General features: G+C 38.8%; 3 protein-coding genes across 10 annotated transcripts in view; 2 read left to right on the plus strand and 1 right to left on the minus strand.

Annotated features, from left to right (window-relative positions):
• kmt2bb (lysine (K)-specific methyltransferase 2Bb) overlaps positions 1 to 5,920 on the plus strand; it is a 31,968-nt gene extending 26,048 nt beyond the window's left edge. For all 3 annotated transcript variants that reach the window (XM_044358654.1, XM_044358653.1, XM_044358655.1), the window contains exons 35-36: positions 2,161 to 2,290; positions 2,399 to 5,920. In XM_044358654.1, the coding sequence (XP_044214589.1) occupies positions 2,161 to 2,290; positions 2,399 to 2,674 (406 nt within the window). In that variant the 3' untranslated portion in view covers positions 2,675 to 5,920. The remainder of the gene's footprint in view (positions 1 to 2,160; positions 2,291 to 2,398) is intronic.
• A 1,572-nt stretch (positions 5,921 to 7,492) lies between these two features.
• igflr1 (IGF-like family receptor 1) lies at positions 7,493 to 12,610 on the minus strand. 4 transcript variants are annotated; one of them, XM_044358741.1, is made up of 10 exons: positions 12,520 to 12,610; positions 11,645 to 11,737; positions 11,374 to 11,566; positions 11,064 to 11,091; positions 10,901 to 10,972; positions 8,610 to 8,644; positions 8,554 to 8,576; positions 8,393 to 8,473; positions 8,157 to 8,264; positions 7,493 to 7,914 (listed from the first exon to the last, which is right to left on the minus strand). In XM_044358741.1, exons 2-10 carry the CDS (start codon positions 11,733 to 11,735, stop codon positions 7,601 to 7,603), a joined length of 945 nt encoding a protein of 314 aa, XP_044214676.1. In that variant the 5' UTR covers positions 11,736 to 11,737; positions 12,520 to 12,610; the 3' UTR covers positions 7,493 to 7,600. The 4 variants fall into 4 exon arrangements, with proteins under 4 accessions (XP_044214676.1, XP_044214675.1, XP_044214672.1 ...); XM_044358740.1 differs by having other exon boundaries at positions 8,554 to 8,644; positions 11,064 to 11,088; XM_044358737.1 differs by having other exon boundaries at positions 8,554 to 8,644.
• A 130-nt stretch (positions 12,611 to 12,740) lies between these two features.
• Positions 12,741 to 20,445, plus strand: LOC122987058 (G protein-activated inward rectifier potassium channel 3-like). Of its 3 annotated transcripts, none has more exons than XM_044358689.1 (4): positions 12,741 to 13,203; positions 14,297 to 14,576; positions 15,109 to 16,342; positions 19,696 to 20,445. In XM_044358689.1, exons 2-4 carry the CDS (start codon positions 14,382 to 14,384, stop codon positions 20,058 to 20,060), a joined length of 1,794 nt encoding a protein of 597 aa, XP_044214624.1. In that variant the 5' UTR covers positions 12,741 to 13,203; positions 14,297 to 14,381; the 3' UTR covers positions 20,061 to 20,445. The 3 variants fall into 3 exon arrangements, with proteins under 3 accessions (XP_044214624.1, XP_044214626.1, XP_044214625.1); XM_044358691.1 differs by having other exon boundaries at positions 15,109 to 16,144; XM_044358690.1 differs by lacking the exon at positions 12,741 to 13,203 and having other exon boundaries at positions 13,942 to 14,576.
• Positions 20,446 to 20,675: the final 230 nt, after the last annotated feature.

Raw genomic sequence — 20,675 nt, forward strand, 5'->3', positions numbered from 1 at the left:
AAAATGTAAAACTTAGACTGAGTATAATACAGGGCAGGGCAACAATTGTGTCTCAACTCAGAAGCAAAACCATAAAAATGGTCTGAGAAAATGAAGTAAAAATGGATTAATCTGAATCATTAACCCTTTCATGCATGAATTATGACAACCTCAGTCAGGATTTTTGTGTTTTTATTCCTCTTTAGGCATGAAAAAAAAAAAAATTTAACTTCATTTTTTTTAAACACACATTTTTCAAGAAGTTTGTCCAACTTAGTGGACAGATGATTAATTGTCATTTTCTCCCAACATAAAATCAATACTTGGAAATTTTAACAATTGTATTACTCCTTAGTTGTTACTTGATGTTACAAAATTTTATTTACCTGCAAGGGTCTATTACTATAGAAGGATTGGCAAGATATTCCTTAGCGGAAGAGCATTTCCGGCCGGCAGGCGGCCATCTTGGTTTTGAGCTTTTACAATCTATGGTTTTGAGTAATTTGTATTGCACTCACAAAGGCTGGCCACTGGATGTGCAACTATATCATTAAAACCCATGCATATATAAGAGAACGGCTTTTGAATAGCTGTCCACTGATGCATGAAAGGGTTAGCTATGATTTAACTGGGAATTTCTGGGCTTTGTACAAGAGTGAGGCATGCACAATTTCAGATTACTCAGACCAATGACTCATTTCCTGTTAGCTCAGCTGTTGGAATAGGTTGGAATGGAGAAAAATTGTTATTTCAAAAAATGAACATCTGTGCAGACTGTGTGGTAGATATGCGTCGTTTGAGAACAACAATGGCAGACAGATGTGCTGTTGCAGTATCATAGGGAAGAGAAAGTTACAGTAAAAATTAAAGCTGCAAGCAGCATTGAACGGACCCTCGCACCTCCGTTGGGCTGCGGTCCAGTAGAAGGGCTTCTGTCACAGGCATGTAGATGTCTTCAGACCCGGGCTGTTTTCAGGCAGTGCAAGAAGGAGATAAACATCATTTTCTTTGTCCACTATTTTGCCTGCTGCTGGGGCTGCTTTGCTGCGATTTCGTAGGGGGCGCTATTCAGCCAGTTTGCATCACTGATGGAATATTGTCATGTAGACGTGTTCAGGCCAGGACTCTTATCAAACATGTAAAGTTTGGTGCAGACTGGAGCATGTACAATAAAGCTATAGCAACTTCCTCTGTCATGGTGAAATATCAAATCTCAACAGTGTGAGGATGAGAATTTTAGAAATTAAGCAAGTTTTTGGCCCTTTCACTTGAATTTCAATTAGTAAATTGAAAACTCTTGATGAGTTTGGTTGTAAAAGAAATTAATTTCCTAATTTTCATCAAGTCTATTTTTAGAAAAGTAAAGACTTTTAACCTACATGACCTGGTCAAAGTTTAATTGACATGTGTACTGTCAGGTGTGTAGAGACAATAAGTAACTGCAGCTGGACACAGAAAAATACTCATATATTTGAATGGAGAGTGAGAGCAAACCCACACTTTTTTGATCATTTACTACTGTTTTGGACACAAACTTGAATTTACATGTGTTTTCTATCTTTTACTGTTTTGGAGATATTAGAGTGTGAGTTTTAAAGTCTTTTCTTGCTCCTCCTGTGATTTGATAATGTGTGTATTGCGTCATGTGTCACAGCACTGAGGGAGTGACATCACCAGGAGCAGCTGGAGAACAGGATTTCAGAGTACTCTTCTTGTGAAGTATCCTCGTAAATCCCATGACTTTGGCCAAATCTTACATTAAAATCAAATGTTTTTGTAGAAAATTTCGTCCCGAATCCATTGATACAGGTTTCAAAGTGGCCAGACTTATAGTTTAGATGTAAGAAGCCTCTGTTTGACACAAAGTCCATGCCCAGAGATTGCCTCCCCATTGGTATACATTGTAAGGTGCAATGTGGCACAGCAACTTTCAGGGCTTATAAAATCTAAACCGTTCGAGTTATTACATTACAAGTTTTTAACAACTTTTGTTCAGCACAGCGTCATAAGTCTTGTATGTTTGAAGTTTGAAGCCGATACCATTAACACCCTCGGAGGAGATAGCGTTTGTTCGGGGTCCAAAATTGGCTTAAAGTCGTACTTTGATGGGCTTATTGCGGACTTCCTGTTGAATGAACCTGTCTGACCTAACCAGTTCTGCCCTTTGTACATCTGTTGTAGGTCTGCTATCCACGGGCGTGGTCTTTTCTGCAAAAGGAACATCGAAGCAGGGGAGATGGTTATTGAGTATGCAGGCATTGTCATTCGCTCAGTGCTCACTGACAAAAGGGAGAAGTACTACGATGGCAAGGTTGGTTCCATATCTTTGATCAGTTTCATTCTGTTACCGCCAATAATTGAAGGTTAATGTTTAAAAGGTTAGAGGATGTATCAACATGTTTCATTTACACCTTCACAGGGTATCGGCTGTTACATGTTCCGCATTGATGACTTTGACGTGGTAGATGCAACCATGCATGGTAATGCAGCAAGATTCATCAACCACTCCTGTGAACCGAACTGCTACTCACGAGTGATAAATGTGGAGGGCCGGAAGCATATCGTCATCTTTGCTCTTAGGAAGATCTACAGGGGAGAGGAACTCACTTATGACTACAAGTTTCCCATTGAAGACGCCAGCAACAAACTCAACTGTAACTGTGGGGCCCGGCGATGTCGCCGCTTCCTCAACTGAGAGATCCTTTGTCTGTAAAGGGCGGGGTCCTGTTTACTAGTAAGCCTTAAATTAAGGTGGCACTGGATTGGGTTTGGGGAGGCAGTGGGCAGTCAGCACAGCAGGGGAATTAGCCACTATGAGTCTGATCAACAACATTTGGCTGGTCAGAAGATAATACGCAGACATTTTCTGCATAGGAGAACAAGAAGAAGAAGAAGAAGAGGAGGAAGATAACCTGCACAGAGAGTTCAGAAACTATTGAGAAATTTCTTGTCTGGTATGTGTTCACAAGGTACTTCTACCCGCGAAGAGTACAGATATACCGCTTGCCCAGCAACAGCATCACAGGAGTATATTTTCTGGTAGGAAGTGGTTTTGGTTTTCATGCCAACAGGACATATGAATCAGATAACTGAATGGTGGGGGTTTCTGAATCAACATGGACGACACCAATAGAATTTCTTTGATAAACACGTCAAGCCTTATCTGTTTGAATCATTGCTGAAAACCTATAGCTAGGCTTTGAGAGATTCCTTATATGTTTTATTCATTTCTGGGGGTGGGGGTGGGGAGGGGGGGTTATGTCTGTCTATAGTACACTTGTAATCATGATTGCTCCATCCTCCAGTGATGGGAACATTATAGCCCCATCTGTGCAGTGGTGAAGTCAGTTCTTGAGCCATACATTCACCCAAACCTTTATTTTTGTATTTTATCTTACATTTAACACTTCTCATGTTGTGGATATTTTTTTCTTTTAGGACTTTTTTTTTTTTTTTTTTCCTGAATCACAAGACAACCATGGTGCTAAGCTTTGAAGGGTCTTCAACATCTTTGGTTGGACTAAGATGTCCTGCAAATCAGGAAATGTTCACCCTGCTGAGACCACGTATCTTAAATTTATGCACTCAAGCAGTACTCTTAACATCATCGGAATATAAAGTGTCTGCTAAGTTTCTCACTAGATCGTAGGTGTGATATTTTCTCACTTCCTTTCTTCCTGTGTAGAGATAGATTGTTCCAACGTAACGGTTTCAGTCAGTAACATTGTGTCATATTTATAAAGACAGAAACATGTCTTTAAGAACGTTTTTTTTTCTTGATGTACAGTGTATGTAGCAAACACTACCCAAGCCAAAAGTTAAGAGTTGTGGTGAATATCAGTTTTTTTAAATATATATTTTATTACTCATGGCAGATGCCCATTACCTATTGCAATAAGACTTTGCTGCCCTACAGTCGCACATAAATAACCAACGAACATACAGATAATCTTCATTTTGTTAAAACCTGCTACAGTTTATCTCTTAATCAGGGAGAGCACTGCATAAAGCATCGCCACTGAGTGTGTGCATTCATCTCCTGCACCTTGTTGTTATTGTGAACACGGTGCAAAGACATTGTAAATGTTGTCGTTGCACGGTGGCTCGCAGCAAACACAAGTCTGAAATGGAGCTGGAGAGAATGCACTCTGCACCTTAAAGTAATGTGTAATGTTGTTCTTAGTCGATGTACAGTGCCGTCATTAATAAGGTAATCGAATTCACACACTGTTCAAATTGGTAGTTATATTTAATTGTTTTGATTTCTATTTTTAATGGTGAAAGGTTGTGCTTTGTATAAATGCTGGTGGTCTAGTGTATTAGGAGCTCTCCCCCCATTTGTATCCCTTTTTTTTTGTTGTTTACAAATGATGTCCTTTTGTTTCACTAATTTACTTGAATTTTCTTTTGGGGCAATTGTGTCATGCATTTAAGCCTTTATGACAGAAATTGTTCTAAAGCAGGTATTTTTAAAGAATCATTTTTAATTTTTTTTGTGGTAGATTACTGACGGTCTTAGAATCAGCCACAGGAGTTAAAGTGAGCACTGTTTGCCTCTCCAAGCCCATGATCATCTTTTTTCTTTTTTTTTTCTTTCACCTCTCTCTCTCCTAACGTATTAGAGCAAAATTCCAATAGGATCATGTTTTGTCTTGATCTTAATCCCCTTTCCTTCTTGCATGTCCAATCACTGGGATGGAGCCCAGATTAACTTGTGTCAATCACCTAGCTGACAACAAGAGCAGTCACTCCCAACTCCTTGCAAGGATTCTACCTCAGCTGTTTAGACAGATGTTTGGGAATACTGATGCAAAAACAGAGGATGATAATTTAAGAGTAGCTTGGTTTTAATGTCCTGCAGAGCTGGTGTGTGTGGGTGCGTCTGTGTCATTTTGTGTGTGTGTGTGCATGTGTGTGTGTGTGTGTGTGTGTTTGCAATGAAGGATGGCACTAGTCAAAACCTGAAGTTGTCACGACCATCTCTCCCAAAATCTGTTCAGAAAGCTGTATGTTATATATACACACACATATATATATAAATATATATATATATATAGTAGGGTTATTTTAAAGTAAGTGTAAAAGACATAAAAATGAGAAAATATGTGATCTTTAAAATTTACGTCTTTGTTACCATGTACAAATAAACCCTGAGTTTGTAAATATTTGTATACATATTTCTAAACCTGTTTAATTTTTCTATGCACTTTTTTTATTTATAATGTTATTTGCTTAATAAAGATGTTAAGATGTTTGAACAAATGACTTTCTTTATTATAAACATTGAGAGTAGGTTTGAAAATAAGATAATTGTGTGAAGCAGTAATCATGAACCAGGATGTTACAAAACAGGTTTCTAACAAGATGACTTTGTTGAGTACAGAGCTGCAAACATTATTTGATTAGTCAATTGTTTAATTGTTTCAATCATTTTCAAAGCAAACATTCCCCAGTTCAAGCCAGGCATTTGTGAAGATTTGCTGGTTTTCTTAGTTTTATGTGACAGTAAAATGAGTATCTCTGGACTGTTGATCCAACAAACAAAAGTAATCTGAAGACATCACCTTAACCAGACTTAAGGAAACCATGATGGACATTTTTCACTGTTTTTAGATGTTCAAGTCATGAGTAAGTGATTAATTAGTTGCAGTTGAGTATTTTTATTCATTATTAGTTCTATTTCATCACATGCAATATTAATGTACAAATAGAAAAAGAAAAATCCATATGTAGAAGCTGTCTTACATCTTGCACAAAAAAAATTGAGCTCAGTATGTGCACCAATGCATTTAGCCATTTAAAGAAATCATTTGAGACTATAATACACATATTTGTGTTCTTGCTGAGAGTTAGATGAGAAGATCTGTCCTCCAAAATTGAAGCATCCCTCAGTTAGCTTAACTTAGTTCAGCATAAACAGTGGGATTGTTTTTTATCTGTATAAAAACTGAAGTGCAAAAATGTAAAATTGTAGACTATGAGCTTGTAGGCATTTTTTTTTTTTTACCTTTGGACAGATCCAGGCTAAGATAAGTCTTCTCATCCTACTCTCAGCGGCAGAAATTACAAATCACTTTGCTGATTGTTTGTTCAGTTCAGTTGAACAATTTGTAATTGCTGACTGTCATTTTTGATTGCTTTTGTGCACATATTGGAAAATGTGGGTGGGACAATCTAAATGCTGAGCTCTGAGGGTCCAGCCCCAGAAAAGTTTTAACAGAATAGATGTAATTTCCTGTATTCTTGTGCCCTTTAACAGTTGGTTTGATATTGATTATACTCACATGAGAAAAAATATGAGTGCGTTTTCTGATTTCATCTGGAGGAAGTCACATTTGATCACTTTTGAAGATATTAAAAAGCTAAACGTACAGATCTGATTTGATGACTAATTCAGAGCCATCTCTAATAACCACTAAATGAATTTCCTAAATGTTATCAAATCAATGAGTAAAGTGGATTCTCCAATAAACTATATTCATCTTCTAGTCATTTCTACTACTATGAAGAATCACCAGGACCTGAGGCCTGTGTCACACAGCTACATTATGTGTGTAAACAAAGCCACCAAGATAACAACATAACACTGCTACTATTTAACAACTTTCATGAAAAGTAATAGTCTTGAATTCATAAGCAGAATAGGTCTGAGGAGTGTGTGCAAGCAAACCCATCAAATTAGCTGGAGAATATCATAATAACTTTGTGGCACAGGCCCCCTGATATATACTTTTTTTTGGCTAAAAGTACATATTTGCTAACATTTCAAATAGCAACTTAAATCCAACCCATAGAACCCATAAACCCCATGAAATATGACCTCAGGGGTTGATGATTTTGGCTGCTTTTTTATTTAATAAATTTCATAACTTCACAGAATTATCAGGCACCCAGTTATGCCAACTAATGTAATGGTGGCACTGCAGTAAGTTAAAAGAGTTAATAATAACTAACTTAATAATAATAAGATAATAAAAAGTAATAAAAAGTAAAAGCTCACAGCTATAACTCCTCCCTGCCTTGGTACTTCCTTCACTGTTTTTTGTTTTTTTCATTTGTCCCCTTCATCCCTTTTTGTTTCCTTACTTGCTCCTCTCATTCCTTCTTTACCTCTTCATTTCATCCGTTTCTTTCTCTCCTCTTTTAGTCTCATTTGCCATCTTACTTTCCTCTTTCCTGTCCGGTTTCTCTTCCTCCTATCTGGCATCAGCGACGCCCTCCTGTGTATGTGCGTGTGCTATGTGAGAATCTGTCTGGGTGTAGCAGTGAAAACCTGGTATGGAGTTTCACTGATTTAGGCATTCTCTCAATAAGCAAGCAGGATGGATTTGATAATAAAGCACTGACACAGTGCTGTGGGTGGGACTGGTTGTCCCATCAATGAAAATTATGATTAAAGAATTTTACTAAATTTGTATCATGTAGCACAACTATTTTGATTGCTAATGTGTAATTAATTTATTTTAGATAAATATTTGAATAGAAAATAATTGCAGTTTTTTCAAAAGCTTCCATGTCATATGACCCACTGACTTCAAATCAATACCAAATTGTATTACTATACTGGACAAATACGATACAGCTCTTTTTATTGTGTTTTAATGAAATGCTACAAGGCGATCTAATTAAATCTGAGTTTTGCAAGGGGGGCAATGGCATCATTGCGCTCTATATGTCTGAGCAGCTTTGCCAGATGCCCCACTGTCCAGTCAGGGTGCCTGCTAGTGACCCCTTCCAGCACAGCTTTAAGAGGGCTCTTACTGTCCTTCATAGAATAGGTGTACGTGATCCAGGTGGACGGGAAGGAGCAGTGAGATGCAAGATGTTTGGTGTTCTTGACGCCATGGCTCTCTGGATCCAACAAAATAACCAGCTCCTCCAAAACATCCAGGTTGTCCAGCACAGTCTGTAGAGGTGCTGATATGATGTCAGGCCCTACAGAAGAAAGATGCAGGGAGGCCTGTACTTTTAACAACACACCAGCATAAAGGACTAAAAGCATTTCAAGAAAAAGAGCTGGTCCTCAAAGCTCCATTGTTCCACAGACTTGATGTGTAAAATTACCGGCAGCCCTGGATCTTAACAATGCCACATGACATAAAACAAAAAAGATGAAATCGGAGACTGACAAAATCATTTAACTGTACATGGTTCATTGCAAGACAAGTTTGACTCACTCAGAATGTCCTCCAGATCACTTTCAGGTAGGGCAGAGAGGGGATAGAACCCTACATTCATGCATGATGATCTTCTGGTCAAACTTGTTCCATAGCTTGTGTTCCTGCCTTTAGAGTTATAACATTACATTCATTATTTTCAGTATATTCAGATTTCCAGTCTATGCACCACAAAATGACTCTTCGTCTTTATCTTCATGTCCATATATTTAAACCTTTACTTGCAATGTGCTCACCTTTTTTCCTCTTCATGTAGATTATGAAACCAAATAGTGCAACAAGCATGATGGCAATTAGGATGGCAAAATGTAATGCCCCTGGAAAAACAGAAAAACATCTGAGTTAAATTTATGAGTAGGAAGAGATGTATTCTTGTTTCAGTGTGTGTTTAGCTTACATGGCACATCATTACTGGTTGCAACTGGGTCGGATTTAGTTGGTGTATTTGTTGCATGAGGTGTTAAACTGGATTCTTCCTTCGTCTGAATCTGAAATTAAAAAAAGTGAACTTGTGTTTTAGGGGAAGTGCTGTTAAGGTTGCATCATCTCTAACTGATAACACATCTGTTAAGTGCTCCCCCAAACCATTTCCGTTGTTCTCTCACATTTTATGTGTGAAGCCATTACAACAACCTAGAACAAAATATTATACCTGTCATAGTTTTGTGAAAGTTCTTGAAATTATTTTAATTCTATAGTTATTTATTTTTTCAGTAACACCTTATTTTACAGGTCCTCTAATTTCGTTCTAATTTTAACTGTAAATGTTCCAAGTAATTTGCAGGTGTTTAACAGTTAATTTTTAGGGAATTTTACAGAGCTAATGGTGCAATTTGGCACTAATTATGAGAATTATGCTGGTTTAGTTTGTAAGTGACCTCTCATTTTAATTGGGTTCATCTTCATATCTCTCTATCTCACTTCTCTCTATCTCTCTATATAAAGCAAGGAATCTCTGCCTGTCTGTCTGTCTGTATGTATGTATGTGTGTATCTCAAGAACCGTTCATCCGATCTACTTCATACCTGGCAGGTGGATTGCTGGGGAAACGGGGAAGTGCAATGTCAATGTGTGAAGTTGTATCGATGAGCAGTTCTCGAGAAATATATAAAAAATACCTCATAAATAACGTTGCTAACGTTGATTTGCCTCATCTTCCCGTGGGGTCAACGAGCGGAAATACGGACAGCACCACTATTGCAACCCATATTGTGGTCAGAGGTGATTACGTTCCAGGCTGAAACTGATCAGATACAGTTCATCCAGTCAATTACTAGTCTCCCTATATAAGGTAAAGAATCTCTGTCTCTCTGTATGTGTGTGGGTTTGTCCTTCGCATATCTCGAGAACCATTCATCCGATCCAGTCTAGAAATGCAGTGTTGATGTGTGAAGTTGTTTGAATGAGCTGTTCTCGAGAATTATATAAATATAAATACCTAATAAATAACGTTGGTTTGCTTCTTTTTCTGCCCGTGTAGTCAACAAAAGGACAGTCAATATACGGACAGCGCCACTCTGCCGTTGCAATCCACATTATGGTCAAAGGTGGGATTACATCCATAGTGTTAATAACTTGAAAACATTTAACTACTGTTGAACTGTATACTGTGAATGAAAGTTGGCATGTACATTCAAGATTTAGTGCTGGATATCTCAGGCACGTTCAGAAATATACAAAAATACCTCATAAACAATGTTGCCTCTACTTCTTCTCCTGCACATGGATTCAACAAGCAGAATTATGGACAGCAACACATGAGAACTATTATAAAGAATGAATTGAAAAAGCTTAGAGAGTTATACTCTAGTCCCATTCCTCACACGCGAGAACTTTGTATGTATGTTCAAGACACAGTGCAAGAAGTCTCAGGCACGTTTAGAACAGTTCATCTGACCAACTTCAGCTCAACTCAAAATTGTAGTCTCCAGATATTCTGCGTGTGAGGCATTTAGGGAGCATCAGTAAATTGTACCATCTACTGATAGCCTGCATGTGAGCCGTTTATGGAACATGGGTAAATTATAGTGTCTACCGATAGTTGGCGCGAGAGGCGTTTAAGGGACAGGCACTGATCTCTCTAGGTATTGAGAAATCAGCCTGTTCCCGAACAGGCAGGTTTTGAATGGGCACTGCACTAGTAGTTGTTAATTTGCAAAAACAGTCATTAGTTGCTTAGTTTTCAGTTTTCGTGTGTCAAACTATACATTAGCATAATAGATTCTTTCTTAACAACTCTGTGACGGCATTTCCCCTAAACAAAAGTATTTTACAGAGTGGTTAAGAGCCTAAGTGATTAAGAATTTTGCAAAGATATCAACCAAGATATAATGAGTGGGCACTTACATACTAAACCAAATGAACTTTTTACCCTGTTTTTCTTATCATCTGTACCAGATTGCACCAGTCCTTCTGCAAAAAGTCCTAATCACAAATTTACTACTACCTAAAACTACTCTAAAAATTCTGAGGAAATTTGAATATTCTTAAGGGCAAGGTAAAATCAGGAGTTACATTTTTTTCTTTCACAGTTGCGTACCTGCCAATAATTACCTGACTAATATATTTGACAATAATTTAAAACTCATGATTCAACCTATCCTCTTGTGAAGTCTGACTCAACCCTTGAGTCTGGGGGAATTTTTCAAGTGGGTTCCTTTGACGCACAACTTCCTTTGTTTATCAGTAGGCTGAAGAACACATAGATGTTTGCCTTAATTCTAAACAAGACAGATGTGGATTACCGTTGATGCCTTGCTGAAAAAAGTTGAAACACGCTGAGATGTTGTTGCTATTGTTGTTGTTGTAGTTGTTTCCTGAGGTGAAAGAGAAACGAAGATAATGTAAACCAATTCAAAACATTTAACTTAAATAGTACTATATGATGTTAAGGGTAAGCCCACTCACTCTGGCAGGATCTTCGGTGGTCAAACTTCTATAGAAAAGAACATTTTATTCATTGCATGCCATCCAAAATGAAATATGCGTAGGCTGTTGGGTGTAACATGACATTACTGTGGACAACTGAAAGCGATGGAGCGCCCATGATTTAAACTGTTGACGGCTCAACAGCTGTACCTACGTACGTCTGATCAGGTCGAAACATGTATTTCCAGATCTTGTGGGTAAGATCATTTAAAACAAAATGTGACCTTCTGTCTGCCTTGACATATACGCACAAATTGACGTTTTCCTGGGTATTTCCATGGTTTCTTACCGTAGATCTTGGCACTGGGTATCGGTAGTTGCGTTGCAGGGGCTCACACTTTGAAAACCAGTCGGACATGAGGTGCATGGTTGACAGAAATCTTTGCTGCCATCATTAAAAAAGTTGATTCCGCAACTTTTGGTGGATGGCACATGTCGACCTTTGTTGTCATCATAGCCACAGTTAGGGGTAAGTCCTCTTCCTGTATTGTTGAAAACAAAAATATAATAAAATACAATATAACATAAAATAATACAATTTTATTGTAATGATAACTTACCTGGTTTTGGCTTCTCACACGGGACACACTGTTTTGTACCCGAATCAAAGCGAGTCGTCAGATCCTTGCACTTTTTAGAGTACCCCTCCATCACTGAACTCGAGGAAAAAGTTTATTACACTCATTATCCGAATTTAGCACCTCCCACTACTGCACTGAGTTTCAGATGTAAAAGTTCATTTCTCAAAGAACTATTTCTATGTGAATATCTTTTTTGAACTGTGTTTACCAAATGTACTAAACTAAATGTAACTAATGCTTTGTTATGGCTGGGTGATATGATCTTAAATCTATGGTATCATCTTAAACTGTCACATCTCAGTATTGCTTTATTAAATCAGTAGCCTACATGGTAATTTCCTTTCTTGTCTACATGGTATTTCCTTCCTCCTTTTTATTTCTGTCTGGACACTCTAATTTTACACATGATGTTTCATGTAGGCCTAGCTTACTTATCATGAGAAGGCTAATTCTACTACTGGTAAGTTCTAACATGTCATTTTACAGCTTCTTTAGAAATCTGAGTAGTACTCAATGGTAAATGGGCTGCATTTATATTCAAGATTCATTTATTATCATTTTACAACACAAGATTGTATAACGAAATGTGGTTTGTAGTCCTTTAATGCTACTCACAAAAACAGAAATTATATAAATGGATTAAGAAATAATAAGCCAAGTTTTAGTGTCTTTTGGGTTCCGTGCAGGCTTCTCACCTCACCAATATCACTGATATAACACCTTTCTAGTTTTCCAAACACTCAAAATGCTTTGCGCTACATGCCAACATTCACCCATTCACACACTGATGGCAGAGGGTGCCATGCAAGGTGCCAAACTGCTCATCGGGAATGCTCATGCACACACACACTCACCGATGGCACAGCCTCCAGGGGCAATTTGGGGTCCGATATCTTGCAAACAGACCGGAGGAGCCGGGATTCAAACCGCTGATCTTCTGATTATTAGATGACTCGCTCTACCCCCTGAACCACAGCTATCCTCAATAACAAATACTCCTCTTGTTCTTCCTATTATGTAACCTTTGAGTTCTCCCGGATCACTGCTGCTGGGCCAGTATTTTTATTAGGAGATGATATTAGGAGTGTTACGTAATCCCATTGGGGAGTCTGTAACAAAAAAAACAAAACAAAAAACATCTGTCTGGGAGAAGAACAGAATTCTGGGACTCGTCAGTCCCCACAAAACCCTTGGCCCCGACATGCTCAGAGGCAGGTATCTCAGAGACTGCTCCACTCAGCTAGGAGATGTCTTCACCCAACTGTTCCAAGCCCTTCTTTCTCCATACTTCATTCTACACTCCAGGCTTTTGAAGAAAGATGCCTGGAGCTGAACATCAACAAGACCGAAGAGCTGTGTTGTAGGAGCATGGGGAAACTGGACTCACCCCACCCAATTTTTGAACCTATCAGGCTGGACGGTCAGTTGGTGGAGCAGGTGGACACTTTTAAATACCTGGGGACAGAATTAGACACCTTTCTCTCCTTCTCAGCATGCTGACTTGGTGTAAAAAAAATGCAATGAGTTATTGCACCAAGGTGATGTGTGAGCTGTTTATCTGTTTTTTTCAACATTTTCTCACTTTCAGTCCAGCACCTGCCCTCTTTGGTTTTAATCTGCGTGCACACTCCTAGCTTGTACATTGAAATATATTCATAGGTTTTGAAAATAACGCTTTTGGCAGCTATAAGTGATTAGAAAAAAATTGCCAAGAATACCTTTTTCAGGTTTACTATTATTAACTGTATTTTCTGAAAAGTTTAGATGAAAAATTATTTTCATTTGTAGCTCAGTCAGTGAGTGTACATGAACCAGGGGTTACTAATGATTGAGGTTTGTAGGAAGATTTTGCAAAACCCCCACACATTGTGACAAAGGGTTAAGCAGACTTATTAGTAGACTTGCTGCTCACTTATTCAGTGAGATCCGAGCTTTCAGAGTAGTATTTCCGAACATTACTTGCTTATTTTGTGTCACTGCATCCCAACATACTTATTAACAAGTTTTCAAGTTGTTTTAATATTGCGGCTTCAAAGTTGAATCAGTATATATTGTCCAAATTAGTAGGTTTAGGTAACCTTAGGTTGGATATTCTGAACGAGAAGAGCAGCTCAGTCTACTCTGCAAGATAAAGTACTGCTGAGACAACAGGATGATAGAGCTTAAGTCCAGATGGTCAGGATATCCTCCTGAAGCTTTGTTGGCTGATACAGTGTGCGTTAAAGTACGCAGGCTAAAACATTGCCTTAAAAGGAAGTATTTTGTTTCTTTTGTCTGGTACGGAATGATAGGAAGTGTCGGCACTTCCCGCAGGTTAGTTCATCTCAGATCTAATGTGGAAGTCCCTGTTTTCCAAAAACAGCTTGCCTTCTAGAAAATTGACTCATTGGTTAAGGTCAAAATATCGTTATGGGTGTAACTATTTTTCGAAATGCTTACAGAACTTTTTGTCTATTACCACAGTGTGCTCTTTCCTGTTATCCATGTCAAGTGTTTAAGCTACTTTTAACCAGCTTGAGTTCAATTTAATGAGCTATAATGTGCTCCCGGGTGTAATATATACCTGGGATCTAATGATGCGATTGTGTCAAGATCCAAATCCTGTGTGACAATCCTCTTTTATGTCCTCAGGTCTTAGATCAATGGAAGAATCTTGAAACCTGAGTAATTATGCCCATGTTCTGCTGCTGGTGGTTATTGCCTTTGCATTTCTGAAATGTATCCTGGTGCTAGAAGAGACTTTAACTTTGAAACCAGAGGGTCCCCTGGATCCATTGGGACAACAGCCATGTGGCCTCCAGGGTCCACCCAGGATGAGACAAGGGGACAGCCCAATCAGCCAAAATCTCTCATGGTCGTCCATTCCACACCATCAGGGGAGAAAATTCAATGCGAGAGCTACTTAATAAATGTAAGGCAATGATTTTATTTGTACAGCAATATTATTTTCATTTGTTGAATATTCATGCAATATTGAGAATATGTTGTAGTGCATTGTTGTCTTTGCAAAGAATGTCTGCTAAGGAACTGAGGCCTGTAAAATCGTATGACACACAGGACTTCTTGTTAATGATGTCTTAAAATTTGAGATTAAAAGTTCATTCTTGACCTTGGAAACAAAACAATCTCACTACAAGGTCCATTTAGTAGCTCTTGTGGAGCTTTCAATTGTATCACAATAGTAGCAGTTGTAGCAGTGAATATGCCACTAGAATATGGACTAAATGAAGAAAATAAAAAAGACTGAGGAAAATAAATATGGTAATACTGAGCACCTTGAACTTCAAAATGCACTTAGATTACCTGTACAAACAAATTTCTATCCAATTTCAGTATAACTTTATTTATCTCTGAAAGGGCAGTGGTATGCAGCAACTCACCTGCACCAACACGGGTGTGAGGGAAGAGAAAATAACATGTATGTCTACTTTCTCTTTCTCCAGAAAAACACAGAGTTCTCACTTCCTCTCCCAGACATCATGCCAGGAGCTTTTCCTGAGCTTGCTACAGCCAAGCGGCACCATAAAAGTATAACAGACATTCCTTATCGTGGAAGCATTTGCTTGCTCCCTCCTCCCCTTGGTTTCACAGATAGAGAGCAAGCCTTTTTGCGCCGCTGCTCACTGAGAGAGACCAACACGGTTTCACGGTACCCTCGCCATGCCCTCAGTGTGCCTAATATGGAGAGTCCTAGCTCCCTTCATGTCATTAACAACAGTCCTCTTCATAGTACCCCGCTCTCACCTGTGCACAGCAACATGTCAAGCCCTGCTAGAGAGATAGACAGCCTGGCCAAGGCCCGGAGTAAACTTCTGGAGAGTGACTGTGACCAAACCCCCACCATTCCTGCAGAAACCAGGGAGCAACTTCGCTACATCTCCAAGGATGGAAAGTGTCGTGTCAACCTGTGTCACATTTCTGAGAGGGGCCGTTTCCTGTCTGACATCTTTACCTCTTTTGTGGACCTTCAGTACCGCTGGTTTCTATTCGTATTCATGATGTGCTACATCACCACCTGGTTATTGTTTGCTGGACTGTATTTCTTGAATGCTTCCTTCCGAGGTGATGTAGGACAAGAGCGACCCGTCAGCATCACTAAAGACCATCTCCTTGACCAAAGGCCCTGCTACTTAGGTGTTGATGGCTTCATCTCAGCTCTACTCTTCTCTGTGGAGACGCAGCGCACCATTGGTTATGGGTCACGCACTGTGTCCCCTACCTGCCATGAGGGTGTGCTGCTGGTCATGATGCAGTGTATTATAGGGTCCATGATAGATGCTCTAATGGTGGGTTGCATGTTTGTCAAAATATCTCGACCTAAAAAGCGGGCTGAGACACTTCTTTTTAGTCGCACTTGTGTTATCGCCAACCGTGATGATCAGCTATGTTTAATGTTCCGGCTGGGGGACCTGAGAGAAAGCCACATGGTGGATGCTAAGGTCCGTGCAAAGTTAATTAAGTCCCGACAAACAACTGAGGGTGAGTTCCTGCCACTTGAGCAGACAGAGATTGACCTTGGTTATGAAACAGGGTCAGACCGACTCTTTCTGGTAGAGCCTCAAGTCATCCAGCACAACATTGACTCCAATAGTCCACTCTGGGAATTTGGCCCCGAACAGCTTAGACGACAACAGTTTGAGATAATTGTTATCTTGGAAGGAATTGTTGAGGCCACAGGTGAGTAATCAATAATAGTAGTGGTCAAAAAGGGATACAAAAGCAGATATGACACAAATAAAGCAATTATGAAGTTTTAAGGGTCCCTCACTGCATTTTCTTACTTTACCTGGGTGGTATCCAGCCAAACAAGTAGTTTTGGTTTTATAAAAAATTGAAATACCCTGTGTACAACAGTGCCTCTCTCCTGGGTGCCAGCTGATATAGGGCAAATTACAGAAAGTCAAAAAAGTATTTCAGCGCACACCAGGATATGAGGATAGACAGAATTTTATTAGGGGATTACATTAAAAAACTATGTGTTTGCACGTTTCTTCATCAGATTCGCTCTGTCAGAGATATATGACATATGTAACTTATACAAGTTATATAAGTGTAGTTTGCTCCTTCAGTGTAATCCCCTAATAAAATGGTGTCTATCCTAGTATCCTGGTTTGCTCTGAAATACTTTTTTGATTTTAAGTTTTGGTTTTATATTTTCCTGGATTTTCTTTCTACCCCAATACTTTTGTTTCTGGTTTGTGGTACTTCTGTATAAGCCACTTTTATAGGGTCTCATTCTTCAGTAATCAGTTCCAGTGAAAACAGTCCGTGCTCTGTGCAATCTGCAGATAAGACTGCACAGAGCACAGACTGTTTTCATAACTGTAAGTAACTGGAAACTTGAAAACAAAAGTTTCTGTTTGACTAGATACCACAAGGGCTAAGTGAAAAAAACATGTTTTTTGGGGGGGTAAACATACTCTTTTAAGTATTCAGTCTCACTTTCATTATCTTTGTAATAACAGTGAATCAAATGACAATATGTAATGTGTCATCTGCAGTGATAAACCTACAGAGAATCCAGCCTGCAAATTTACTGTTTTGGTTCACTCTCATGACTCTCATGGCTCCATTTTCAGCCACAGCAGACAGCTGTTTTTAGCAAAAACAGCTGTCTGCTAAAAACCCACTATACATTATCTGCTCAGCACGAAATGGCACAGACATTAGCATTTAGTAGTTGAAAAGCCAGATATTTCCCTCAGGAGTTGATAGAGACCAAAAACAGCTAAGAGAGTGAATATTGAACTTTCACCGGGTTGACAGAAACACGATTCCAAATGAATGATTATATTGTTCCGTAACTCCTGAATGTGTAAATAACTGCTTCACCATTTCAACGTAAAAGGTGATTATGTGTCAATGTTGTGTTCACAACTTGTTTCCACTGCCCCCAAGTGGCCAAATAATTAACTATTCAGGCTTTAATTGGTTAATGGTTCACATCCATTCATTTGTCAACCATACTGCTCTTTTATTGCCAATTCACATGGAGATACAATTATACATACACATTTTTGGAAAGAGGGAAGTTGGCTGCTATTTTAGTTATGCTGCTAATGCTAGTGCGTTTTCTTTTTTGAAATATTTGTCAAATGTTGTTGTGCTTTGCATCAGGGCCACCATAATTTTTAGGAGATAGGTTCGTATGGGGACAATCCAGGCATTTTTCATAGATGTGTGCCAGCCATATCAAGTCAAACCATTTTCCCATCCTTTGTTTGTTTGCTCTGAGAATGTCAGTTTTCAAAACCACTCTATTGCACTAAGCCAGTAAACTGTGATACCATATATGTCAGTGAGCAGTGCGAGCAGTGCCATTTTGGGTTTAAAAAACTTATAACATCTTTAAACTGTTGTGTTTAAAGAACACAAAGGCTTCTTGTGTTTTATTCTAACACCCTAAATGTTGTAAACATACACTCTTGTGGAAGCTGGCTGTTAGCATCTCTGTGGACAGTGACTCCAGTAAAATAACAGGACATTAAATTCAAAATCTTAAATGATTACTCAGTGGGCATGTGAAAGGCAGTGAAAGGCTACCAATCAAAAGGCAAAAAATACTGTATACATAAACTGGATACATAATAAACATATTTCGCCTTTTAGTAGGTAGTAGACATATTAGCTTAAATACAAACAAATACAGACGAATACTGAAGAGACTGTTTGGGCTTTGGGGCTCACTAGAATTTTCCATGTACCAGAGTCAGACAGAAACAGTAACTGTAGCCTAACTGATAGTTAGACAACTTTTAGTGCCTGTTAGAGACAATTGTGTTGCATTGTGATTTAAAAGGTCATTTCTTATTTCTGCTATTGTCATAATAGGGTTAGGGTTAGGGTTAGGGTTTTTTTTTTAGATTTTTGTTTATTTACTGTCAAACTAATTCACACGAAGCATCAACACAGTTATAGTAAGTAAAGTAAAACACATCTTGATTTCATAATTTAACAGCTTTATGTGGTCAACAGCCGATATTTTGGGAGGATAATGAGGCATGTTGCTTGTATTCCAGTAAATACCCACATATCCTATGTGTCCTGCACCCTTGTGGCCTGAAAACTGCACAGCACCAAACACTCAAAAACTCAAAAAGTTAAAAATATTTTGAGGTCCAGTCCCAGGTATTCCAAGGCTCTAGTTTTATCAAACATTTTATATTACACTCACTGTAAGCAAACAGGATCTCTTCCTCAACTGATTTTGAATATTATTTTGCTGAGCAGTTCAGGCCAGTCTCTCTCAAACTGGCTGGGCATTGGAGAACCTTGCAATTTTCTGTGTCAAAATTCAATCAGATTGAATATTTAATCCCAATTTGCTGTGGATTTGTCTTGTCCTGTTCCACATGAATGAGTAGAAGTTAACTCGGCTGAAACCGTGGAAGTATTAGTATATCTTGTAATATCTTTAATCTTTGAACAAGATGGTAACTGTATACCCAAGATATATAAGTTACATTTGGACAGGTGAAAATTATAAAATTATTGATGGCTGACTTACATTTAGCTGCTTCAGTTTCAGGTCCTGATGTTGTGCATGCTAGCCCACTGTCAAACTATTGTGGCTTAATGGGATACTAAAATGCAGCCATCGTTATTCCCAGATAGCATACAGAGGTGGGTCACTTCAGGCAATGATGCAGCACTACTGGCCTTCTTCTGGCCCGGAAAAAATGGATGTGAGCCTGAAATGGCCCACATGTAAAATAGCAAATATGGCCCAAATATCCCAAATCAAATGTGGGCCTTTTTTGGTAAAGATGTGGTATGTTTATCTGGTTTGTTCTTGGTTGGCATACGGCTTGCTTGTGGCCCAGATCTGGGAAACAGGAGTGGACCACCCAAGTGCCATCATTCCAAGCGGTATATGGGCCAGATGAAAGTGCCATATGTGTTGGGTGTGGGCCATATCTGGGCCACAGCAATTTTGCTATCTGGGACCTTATGTGGCAAATGATGTCTGCTTGGATTTTCAAACTCAAGATCATCACTAACACACTTCCTTATGATCACTTTGTACACAGGCATGATGTGTCAAGCCAAGACATCCTATATTGAAACAGAGATTGAGTGGGGTGCTCGCTTTGAACCCTGCATGACACTGGAGAAGGGCTCGTTCAGAGTCGACCTGCGTCGGTTCCACACCACCTACCAGGTACCGTTACCACACTGCAGTGCCAGCCAGGCGCACCAGTTAATGGTTCTGACTGACTGTAAACTTCAAGACTCCAAAGCCTGCAGAGACTGGAGAATTTTAGCAGAAGAAAAGACAGATGAAGACAAAGACAAGCAACCAGCACATGGAGGATACACTATTGATAATATTCAGGAGGAGAGAGTATCTGAAGGGAATGAGTGTGAAGGGAGTGCAGAAAAAGGCTTGCCATGACAGCAGTTGATACACGACTTTCTACAACAAGATTAAATGTAGTCTATTTATCTTTATTATTGTATTCATGGTGAATTAATGTATCAAAAAGGAACTTAAGCCTTTTTCACAGAAGATATTTTGACATATCACAGTAGGAAAAGCACAGTTTTCAATAAAAGTAATGATGGCTGAATTCCATTTAGCTGCTTCATCTTCAGGGTCACTTTTACGTAGTGGGACACTTAAAAATTATCAAGCCATTGTTGCCAAATGAGATGTTAAATGTAACATCTGTGCTTTTCCTTCTACGACAAGTCCAAATTTCTACTGCAAAAAGGGTCCATTTACTCATCCAAGGTAAGATGTGTCACATATTGAACATGTGTCGTCAAAGAAACCCCAACACACTCCAGCAAAACAATCAGAAACCACACCTGTATTGATGTCTCATGTCTATTATTATTATTATTATTATTGTTGTTGTTGTTGTTGTTGTTGTTGTTGTTGTTGTTGTTGTTGTTGTTCTTCTTCTTCTTCTTCTTCTTCTTCTTCTTATTATTATTATTATTATTGTTGTTATTTACACAGTTATGCTTCCATCACCTCAGTAGACATTACATTGACTTAGATTCA

This window comes from Thunnus albacares, chromosome 8 (assembly GCF_914725855.1).
Source record: "Thunnus albacares chromosome 8, fThuAlb1.1, whole genome shotgun sequence".
Classification (NCBI taxonomy): Eukaryota; Metazoa; Chordata; class Actinopteri; order Scombriformes; family Scombridae; genus Thunnus; species Thunnus albacares.

Coding starts and splice junctions, on each gene's coding strand:
- igflr1 (XM_044358737.1), bottom strand. CDS start 11,735: ATGGAGGGGTACTCTAAAAAGTGCAAGGATCTGACGACTCGCTTTGAT. Junction 11,092..11,373: donor ACCCAGTGCCAAGATCTACG/GTAAGAAACCAT, acceptor TCTTTTCTATAG/AAGTTTGACCACCGAAGATC. Junction 8,265..8,392: donor CTACATGAAGAGGAAAAAAG/GTGAGCACATTG, acceptor ATAACTCTAAAG/GCAGGAACACAAGCTATGGA.
- LOC122987058 (XM_044358689.1), top strand. CDS start 14,382: ATGTATCCTGGTGCTAGAAGAGACTTTAACTTTGAAACCAGAGGGTCC. Junction 14,577..15,108: donor GCGAGAGCTACTTAATAAAT/GTAAGGCAATGA, acceptor CTCTTTCTCCAG/AAAAACACAGAGTTCTCACT. Junction 16,343..19,695: donor AGGAATTGTTGAGGCCACAG/GTGAGTAATCAA, acceptor CTTTGTACACAG/GCATGATGTGTCAAGCCAAG.